This window comes from Phytophthora infestans, genomic scaffold (assembly GCF_000142945.1).
Source record: "Phytophthora infestans T30-4 supercont1.92 genomic scaffold, whole genome shotgun sequence".
In the NCBI taxonomy this organism is placed as follows: Eukaryota; Oomycota; class Peronosporomycetes; order Peronosporales; family Peronosporaceae; genus Phytophthora; species Phytophthora infestans.
Window position 1 is genome coordinate 487,612 of NW_003303667.1, and position 10,289 is coordinate 497,900.

Consider the following 10,289-nt stretch of genomic DNA (forward strand, 5'->3'; position numbering starts at 1 on the left):
CTAGTGGCATGCGGTAGCTGTCGACCGTGTTCTACTCGTCCGTCCTACTTGCCATCGCGCTTCTCGGTATGAGCTTCTACGTTATTGGCACTGTCATGATCAACCGGTTGGGTTTGGATAAGAATATCGTTGAGAAGCGACAGTCGCGGCCAGCTAGGATCCCTCGCGGGTCCTTCACCTTCTCTCGTTCCGTTGTGGTACCTAGCATGATCGCGGTTTACTGGTAGGACCGCAAGTCTGTGCACTTTATGTGTACAGGCGCTATAATGACACCTTCGACAATCCACCGGAAAGTGAAGCAGGTTGGACATATCACAGTACCGAGTCCAGCCGCTGTGAACAATACCAGCGCTGGATGGGCGGAGTTGATGTGCACGATCAACTCCGCCTTCATAATTACTCTTTACAACTGTCAACCAAGTTAAAAAATACTGAGAAAGCTTATTCGTTGCTTTATTGATTTAGGATTGGTGAACTCTTACATTTCGCACAAAGAAGCGGCAACTATGAAGGGAACACCGGTGATGACGCGCGGAGAGTGGTTTGGCGTCCTCCAGAACCAGCTCATTCAGCTTAAAGCTGGGGACTTCGCCGGTGTGGCTGTAACGCCACCACTCACTGGTCAGACTCGCAGGCGTGCACCTGTCAGCATTACGCACACGGTGCAGCAGTCCGAGGACTGGGTAATCGTCAGCGGAGTTCAGAGGCGTCGTCATAGGTCTTGCAAGGTCTGCGCCCCTCTACGAATGGGCAGAAAAAGAAGTCTTTTGCGACGAATTTCTTCTCCGAGCGCTGTTCCGTCGACGAAGCAAAATGCTGGCTGTGTAACAAGATTCGTCGTCAGTACAAGGGAAACAGCAAAAACGTGCTTCGATATTTGGCATGACGGCTTCGACAGTGGTCAAGCCATTACACGTACCTTGGGGAAGAGGGTCGTCTTGCGGCGTCCAGGTCGGGAAGGATGAGCACGAAAGAGAGCGTGCCGGGAGCTACACCTTCGTGATACTGCTGAAGACGTCGATAATAAGAATGAGAGCGAGCCGGACTGATCCTGCCTGCAGACTTGCTGATGAGTGTAAGCATATGCCAAATCATAATGCTTACTGCTTTGAATAGATGTACCTTTTTAAATCACCTTTTACTATTAAATAGGATTTAAAGGCAGATCTTTGTACCATCTTTCACCGTCTCTGTTGAAGGATTTAGGAAGTTAGGACATTGAGTACAATCTGGTGATTGGACAGGTGTATAATTTACGGCATTGCTAAAACAACCTGCTCAAATTCGATACACCTTCCCGCAAGTGGAAAGCCTACTGTATACAAATCACAAGTGACATAGTTATGTCATATTATACGACATATATTGTAGCGTTTTCAATGCACCTTTCCGGGAACCAAGAGGTTAATAAAATTTACAATTTTCTTAAGTGGGCCACGTGGCAGCGAAACGATGGCCTGCTCGCGTAAATCTACGAGAAAACGATCTCCCTCAGCACTACCCAGCCTTTAGTCTCCAGCAGCGTTTTTCCTGCATGCCTCAGGGAAGGAAATTATAATGAACCAGCCTCTCGACTGTACGCCTGAAGGCAACATGAAACGAAACATTAGCCCTATTAAACGCAAGGGACCGATAGAGATCACAGACGGGTCGGTCTAAAATAGGTCAACGCGCGTTAAAAACACAAGTCCACCAAATGTTTACAATTTGTTGAGCATGATGCTAACGAGTGTGCAGTCATACCGGTATTTGAGGATTAGCATAATTATGCAGCTTCCTCTTGATCGGTAGACTATACACCCTCTAAGTGCAAAACTATATATTTCTGGAACAAGAAGTGTTCTGTAATGTTCTAAGAGAGTGAAATCTCGCGAAACACCGATATTCTCATAGGAAAAGTGTTTGTAAGCTTAATTACGCTGCACATCCATCACATGCAGTTTTCACATTTCAAATGGTACCCCGATTTGACCATAATTGCTAAAAATCTTTGTATCCTGCTTCAGGTATCTTCTTGCATTCTATCAGAAGAGTGTCACACTACTGTGGTGATTCTATATAAAAAAAACGATACGGACCACATATCTCAACCACATGACGCATCTCGGCTATTCTGCACAAGTGTTTCTTCAAGCTTCTCCCTCTGGCCTTAATGCAACTCCGCTCAGGTTTGCTTCGACCTGATCAGTGTCCACGTGAAGCTCGTCGAAGCAATAAGAGGACACGCGCTAGCCGACGCAATCAAAGAACGCAAGGATATCATGAAAGTAAGTCATAAATGTAACTATACTTGCAGTACGATTTCATACTTATAGTAAATTGATGGAAAGGCCACCTGTAAGAAACATCCAATTGTAGATTGGCGAAACGATGGTGTAGTGCTGTTACACCGTAACTACGCACTTAGACATATCGACGGAGCTATAGTCACGTATCGGTTGACTGATTGAAAATTGAACACAGTGAAGGTGGCATAAGTATATCTCTGAAAAATATTCAGGCCATTCCAAAAGATCATCAAACCAACCTAAATGCTCGGTATTATTATAACATGACAAATTAGTATATACCTCAGCAAATAAAAATATACGTAGCAGCAATAAAGTAATTGTAGGAAATGTTTTTTTTTTCTGAAGCACGACCTAGCATGCTTCATGCTAGCTTTTCGTTTCTTACCACGACGTCTTGTTGCAGCTCCATTCTGGCTTTTTGATGCAAATTTGGGATAAGCAGACATTATTTCTCTCTTAAACGGAGCAATAAAAATATTTAATTTCGTACGAACAAGCTTGCGTCCTTTTATTGTGCAATACGCGCCCTAACCCACTCTTTGTTGGAATCAACGGAAAAATGCAACGTTGTAAAATCATCACCCCAAGCAAAATTGAAGGACAAAATTAAAAGGCGTAAATATTTTAACATTGCGCTAAGAGCTAATAATTTATAACGCCATCCAATTTGGCTTTCCCGACCATTTCCATTTCAATCACCACTTCTTAGCTTTCTTCGATACGGCGCAAGCCGCAGTGCACTAACGAGTAGCGCCGACAGGTACAGAAGCCTTAAATCCCTACCGTTCTCCTATTACATACTAATATGTTCTATATATAGGCTCTACTCGATGTTACTGCTGCAGGAAAAGTAACCGAGGAGCTGGCCGCCAAGTACAGAGTCCACCGCACAACGCTGTGGTGCTGGGCTAAGGCAGAGGGCAACATCATCAAGGCTCAAGTAGCAAAGCCGAAAAAGAAGGTGATAAACACGGTCAAGAGAGGCGTAAAACAGCGCTTTCCTCTGTTAGAATCATGGTATGGGTTTGAGATGACCACTTTGCTTGATGAAGAATTGTTTACTAATTGTGTATCTTTCCAGTCTTTTAGAATGGTTTACGGATATGAGAATGAAGAAGTTAATATGTACTGTACGTCCAATGACAAAAATGCTATAGAATTCTTCTAATTCTATGATTGAGTGTGAAGTAGGTGTAACAAGTCAGTGTTGGCTGCTAGTGGCTGTCCGCTTCAAGCTGGAGTACCTTAGTGGAAGGCCTTTGGATGCCGCCGTGGCGAGCATCAGGAGCCTTCGGCTTCGCAGCCGCCTATCAGTGTGTGTTATCACCCACCGAGGCACAAAAAAACGTTCGGGGCTGTAGGTAAGCGGTCTCGAAACGCTTTTATCGTACATTTTCTGAATGTTTAATTGTTAAAGGAGGCTGCGGACAAATTTTCAAGAACTGTCATCTACAGCCTAGAAATGGATGGTCTGCTTGCTGATATCCAGGGACCTAAAGGGTGATGTGGATCTTGCCACCATATTTAATTCTCCACGTGCTCTAGTAGCCCCTGTTGATACGGATTCTCAATAGGCTAGAATTGGTCTCTCATTTTCTGATTGGTTAAATTATCTGACTAGATTGCCAATCCGTGCAAATACGGCCAACGTTCATCATCAGCCTCCGTTCGATCCGCAACCCCCACCGAGCACAAGCCATGTACTAAGGGGTCGGGCTGTATGGCAACAGCAAGCCTGAGGCCATAGCGGCCGGCAGCGCCACGTTGTGATCTGACCAGCGCCTATAACGGTATGCCACGTGACGAAACATGTGCCGAGGCCACTCTCGTTGAGTTTCACATCTTGAGTCGACACGCCTGGTATGACGCCAGCGTCACCCCGCCCGGTAACGCATTTTATCGTATAACGAGGCCTGTGAGGAGATCACAGACAAGTCCTGTTGCAATATGGTCATGAACATCGCACCCGACATAAGTTCGACCAAGTCCCCCTCCAGCTCCTGCGCCACCCTCCTCTGCGAGAGTGAACTGCCGACGCTCACCTGCACCCGCCGGACGATACCAAGACGCACCGCTGTCCCAGCTGACCTTCTTCTTCTGTCCCATCGAATCCAGCTCCAGCGCAACCACTAAATCCTTTACTGCACAGCTGGCATCGACTGAATACCCTGCCAGCATAGCTCAGACCACTACCACCGCGACCCCGGAAGACCGTGGAGACCACAAGTCCAGAGCAGTGACTGCATTGTCCAATAGCACCAACAAGGCCCCATTAACCAGCAGCACGTAAACAGCTACTCAGACTTCGACTTCGACTTCAAGCACCTCCAAGCCGGCGACGTCGACTGGCAGCACGGCATCGTTTTCGAGCGTCACCGTAAGATCTAATTTCGTATACAGCGGAACGAATACCAGATCCGCTACTGGCACGTACGGTAAGGTGACGGAGATGTCTTTTTGGCACTACGAAATCCGTATCGGTTAGTGACCACGTCGCCTCGTTGACTGGAAAGGCTTTCCTGGTTTTTGTGTTCCTATGAACATCTACAGCATCGCCATCTTCAACGCCATCTCCGGCAGCAACCGTGCCGTCGTAAAGCCCAACCGGAACCCAGGACAACATGCGCGTTACGAACAACCCCGAGCAGTACACCTCACAATCCTATCCAAATGACTAACCGTAAGCTGAATAACCCCGGAGCTGATTCGAGCGCACTTGCTTCGGCTAGCTACGCGCCGCGAGCGTCGCGAACAATGGACTTCGGAACCGTCTCCGACTTCGTTCTACAACGCCAAGCGGACACCCACTACGCTCAAGACGCACTGCGGGACGCTGTGGGCAAGCCGAAGAAGAACGCGGACAAGCCTGGCCGCGAGCGCACGGCCACGTTTACGACAGGTGCGCGAGTGCTCCTGCTAACAGATGGGGTCAGAAACGCTGCGGTTACCAACCTCGAAGCGAGCAAACTCGCTCGACGCCTTATTGGGACGTTTACGGTAACCAAGGTTATTGGTGACGCCTAAGCGCTCGACCCTCCTTCGACACTACGGCTACATCCGTCGTTCTACGTCGGACCTTTAAAGAAGTACCATCCGGTCGGACCCCGGACGCTGCTTCGTCCTCGCGTGGCGCGGCAACTTTCCAGCAAGATGGTCCAGCTCCTTTAATTCACTCTTCGGACGCTCAGCGTTAAAACGTCGAGCGAACCGTCGACCATGACCTTCGCCAGAGCCGTGGTTCTCGCAACAATCCGAGGGGTCGCGACAGGGCCATGTCCCGCGGAACGAGGAACGACACTATCGCGTGCGTTGGTTGGCTCTCTCCTCGACGGAATATACCTCAGAGCCACGCATTTGCTTGTTGAAGGACGTCCCAACTGCGGTGAGCGAGTACGAGAAGCCACGCACGTCCCAATGCGTGAGTGGAAAAGGTGAATCGCCGCTGCGTGTGCACAGAAATGCTCGCCGTAGTAACTAAGGAAGATATTTGGAGTCGACTCTGGGCTCGAATCAGTGACCGTCGGCGTGTCAGCTCGCCGATGTGCCACTAAACCACTCGCTGAGTGAACCGAGCAAAAGATTAAGTAAGTGAGTCGACGAGACGTGAGCAAGTCGTAAGCTTCCAACCGCCAAAGCCTGTCTCTCATCTTCCCGTCGCTCGCAGCGCTGAGAGTGTTTTTCAAGCCTGCAATGCTCTGCCCTCTTCGCAACCCATCGCTGCGTCAACAGAGCGAATCCTCACGTGTTGTTGGTGTTCAAAGGCCCAAGCGGCTGATGTAACGTCATCGTGTTTCCCGTGGATTCACCGTCATGGTCGTGGTGGATGTTCCACGTCGTCAGCGGATTTCCTTGGCTCCGCGTGATGCGTCCTCGCCGGATAAAAACGGCTGCTGAACGCGCACCTGCCGACGTGCTCTTGGTTGAAATTGAACTCTCGCGTACTACGCGAGAGCAAGCGGCGTTACGCACTCGGACTACCCGTCGAAAACGCTAGCCGAGGTCGCGGGGGTGACCACGTGATGTTTGAAACGTTGCCCTAATAGAGCCTCGCCGGACCACGTCGATGTTCACCAGCATTGACACCGGTTCTGGCGTTCGCTTACGCTGTCGCTTGAGGTTAGAGGTCGCTGCGCACACTCGTCACGGAGCGTGACCGCCCATCAGCTGAGATCCATTGTCTTGGTGCCGCGAGCATTGTCGCCGCCGTCGCTGTCATCTCCGCCGTCGTTCCAGGTGTCTTCCCTAATGTTCTTTGTCCATGCTCATGTTGTGTAAGTGCAACTTTAAGAGGGGGCGTAATGTAATGGGCCCCTTCATCACATAAGTAGGTGCCTCAGCATACGACAAGCGTGTCTTGAAATGATGTCATTGTGCTGGATGATATATGGAAAGCCAAACCCATTATTACCCAATTGGTCTATGACGTGTATTTATCCAGGACTATGGCCTTGGTCCTAAAATAAATGTCAGAGTTGATTTTTCCTTAAACCTAAGACTCGGTCGTCCTATTGTGAGCTTCCTCAACACGTAGTAAATACCTGGCCGGTAACATTGCTACACACGTCGATCGAGATTGCGCTAATGTATATAGGATCGCCATATCGGAATGAGCATTTACTGCAAGTTTTGTAAAATTTTGCTAATAAAATTATAAATTCATAAAACTCACAGCATTCCCTCCTCCTAACGTGACTCCACATTTACGGCGTTATTTACTTGCTGTTCACGGTTATGAAGGCACAAAAAATAAAATAGCACACTCACCAAGCTTTTGAATAAGGGTAATTAGACTTTTATCAAGCTCATATTGTTATTCCATATACGTTGGTGGGACAGAGAAGTAAATAATATCACTGCATAATGGCAGCAGCAGCTTACAGTATCGAGCGCGTGTCCAAGCAGCTCGTAATCACAACGCGTTGAAATCTGACGTCGAGAAGCCAGTGGCGTCCCCACCCGTAAACGCAGTCTGGCTAAGCGGCAGCGTTCCTTCCGATGTTGTCAGTGCGTATATCGTTGGACATATAACCCTAAAGCAGTTGGAAGAAGCTCCCTAGCATTCAACGCTGGTGCCGCCGCCGGATAAGTGATCTTATCTCGATGGAAAATAGTTAAAATCGTGTCAGCTGCTGATCGGATATAGTAGACAGGCCTCTCGAGAATCAAATTGTTGCGTCGAATTCTGTGCCAGCTCAAAGCCTGAATCGTGGCCAAAGGTATGGATCCCAAAATATCTGTCATTTCGCTACGCTCATTTGCTTCTATCGCCACCGCCCCCTTCACTTTACTATGATGGACCTCATTTTGCTGATTTGGTGTCACTTTCTACGATTCCAACGCGTTTCGTGTAACTACCGGTGACAGTATTTTTAGCTGTATATTCGTACTAGCTGATCTTGCTGCTTTGCTCAATGCATTCTCTTGAGATTTGGATGCTGGAGCGGCTGCCAAATCGATAACACCAGCGAGCTACGACGACCACGACGACCTCAACTGCAGTAAGAAAGATGAGTGTGGAATTGTTGTCAGATTCCTGTCAAATGCTCCCTTTAGAACATTCAATTCGCTGAGCGAGTTGCACGGGACTTCGTTTCCAGCGTCGCATCTTCTTGACCTTTACTTCAAACTACTTTGCTACCGTGCTCTGTGTAGGTGCGAGCGAGCTGCACTAACACCTTATCTTCTTCCTTCAAGAACGTGGTTCTAGGCATGGCGACGTTTCGGAAATCTGCACGACAGCTCCAGCTTGCGTTAACGGTCGAATATGCAGTCATCTTGATGAGTCTTTTGAAAAGTTGTCACTGACAGGGGAAATTGATATTGCTTTTATTAATAGTATATACAGTAATCTTAGAATTCATGAATGAAAGTACCGCTGTCCACCTCCCCTCTGCCGATACAAATGCTCTTGTTACAAATCGCGGTGTGAGGAAGCATGGATACACAGCAAAACGTGCCAATTAAGCTCCTTGTGAAGCGTTTTTTAGCGGATCTTGAAAGACCGACAAAAGGTGCTATTGTGGCATTTTGTTTCACCCTTTTGCGGCGAAATATTACAACTTCTTTTACCTCATGCAAAAATATTTTAGCCAACCAAAATCAAATATCTAATGAACATAAGCTTAGCTTAAATTACAATTACAATTCCAAACATATCGAAGGCGTGTTACGGCCTCGCGACCAAGCAGTGCGAGCGGCGCGAGAAGGCAATATCTCGCACGAGCTTCTTCAAGCACAAGAAGAGCTGCAAGGGCATTAAAGTGCACGGCTCTTGGGAGTGATATCCGGACGAGGTCGTGGAATAAGCACCGCGACAAGCGTGTCGGAGAGCAGCGCAGCCGCCGCGCTAGCTATTTGTTCAAGATACTTGAAGGTACCATATATTAATGATGTGTGAATGTTGGTTATTATTTAAAAATGTATTAATCGAAGCCAGTGCTCCGACAGAAGCTATGTGAGCTGAAGGAAGAACCTCTTCCCTTAAAACCCGAGCCGAAAGAACTATGGAAGCACCCACTAGAGGTGCTAAGTCGTAACACGGTCTTATTCGACTTCATTTCTTCGAAGGTATGTGTATTGAGCAGCAGTTATTATACTCTTTATTGACGGACGTACCGTGCAATAAAAAGAGAACGTAGACTTATTGTCAAAGCTGTGGTTCGATACCGCCTATCTGATATTGTACCCTGACAAGCGCCATTTGGTACCGTTAGAGCTGCGTGCAGGGTCGGCGCGGCACATATCCAGGAGACATGCAAGGCAATGAGTGCATACAAGGAGGAAATGATTACGGCAGATGAGAACACGATTTTTGGAGAGCGGATATGTCTTCAAATATTGGGACTACCACACGGCAAGATATTGTGCAAAGGTAAGCACATGGAAGGAGGTGTGCCATAAGGTACGCGACCAGAATACCGTGCTACAAGAACCGATCCGAGCGCAAATAAATAGCTTTGGTGAAGCAAACGACTGCTCAACACTGGTGGAGCTCAAGGCAGTTTACAAGGCTGGATTTATTGAGAAGAGCTAAGCTTACGAGGCCAAGTTGAAAGCGCAGGAAGAGCAGATGACAAGCGAGCGCCTCTTTAGGGATACGTTTGGTCTAGATTTTGATAGTAAGAAGGAGTAAAAAAACCAGTCAGGCTTGACCGACCCAATTTAGGTTGACTTCAACTCTAGACTGAAAGACATCTAGTTTACTATGGTAGGACTGTAAGTAATATGACAAGACTAAACACACTTCAACAAGACTGTAAGTACAATGACAAGACTTAACGTTCTTCGACAAGACTAAACGTACTTTGACGAGGCTAAACATACTTAATTAAACGAACGGCTCTAGGCCCCACAATCCTTTAGGTGGATGAGGAACACTCCGACTCACAATCCATTTGGCTGGGTGAGTATCAGAAACCTAAATCTAATGACGGCGAAAGCGACATCGCTCCAGGACTTGATACAAGGCGCATTGCTACTGCCACACATATGATTAGGAAGGAGGCAAGGGATGGCTACGCGTCGTACCTCAAGAAATTCTGTGATTTCTGTATTTCAAATGAGTACTCAGATCCCACAACGGGTCGGCATCTTGGGTTTCCTTCGCCTTTTGTCTCGTTTATGGAGAGTGTATCTGCATCCGCCTCTGTGTCCAATCAAACCGTTGAGAAGATTCGGGCCGAAATAACGACTACTACGGCAGCTATGAGCACCGAACCGAAGAAGGTCCAGACAAGTAAATGTTTATTACGTACGCAGCATGTGTAACGGTGTTACATGGTGTGGATCACACAGGGGAAAGAAGTACCCGGATAGCTAATAAACGCTCAGTACATGAGTTGGAGAGTTAACAAGGTCTCTCAGTACGTTGGCTGAAAGCCACACGTTATGCATTTGATTAGATTTAACTATGTTAGATAGTTAGACAGATACATTACCCCGAGGCGGCTTGGCTGCAATAATAGTAAACAAATCACTTCTGGTTTTAAAGCCTAAAAG

General features: G+C 47.5%; 1 protein-coding gene across 1 annotated transcript; it reads right to left on the bottom strand.

The window, feature by feature from the left end:
* Positions 1-8,457: 8,457 nt before the first annotated feature.
* On the bottom strand, positions 8,458-10,052 carry PITG_18955 (uncharacterized protein; the record flags this gene model as incomplete). Its single annotated transcript, XM_002997006.1, has 4 exons — positions 8,458-8,637; positions 9,331-9,396; positions 9,819-9,838; positions 10,046-10,052. 4 exons carry the CDS (start codon positions 10,050-10,052, stop codon positions 8,458-8,460), a joined length of 273 nt encoding a protein of 90 aa, XP_002997052.1.
* Between the last annotated feature and the right edge of the window lie 237 nt (positions 10,053-10,289).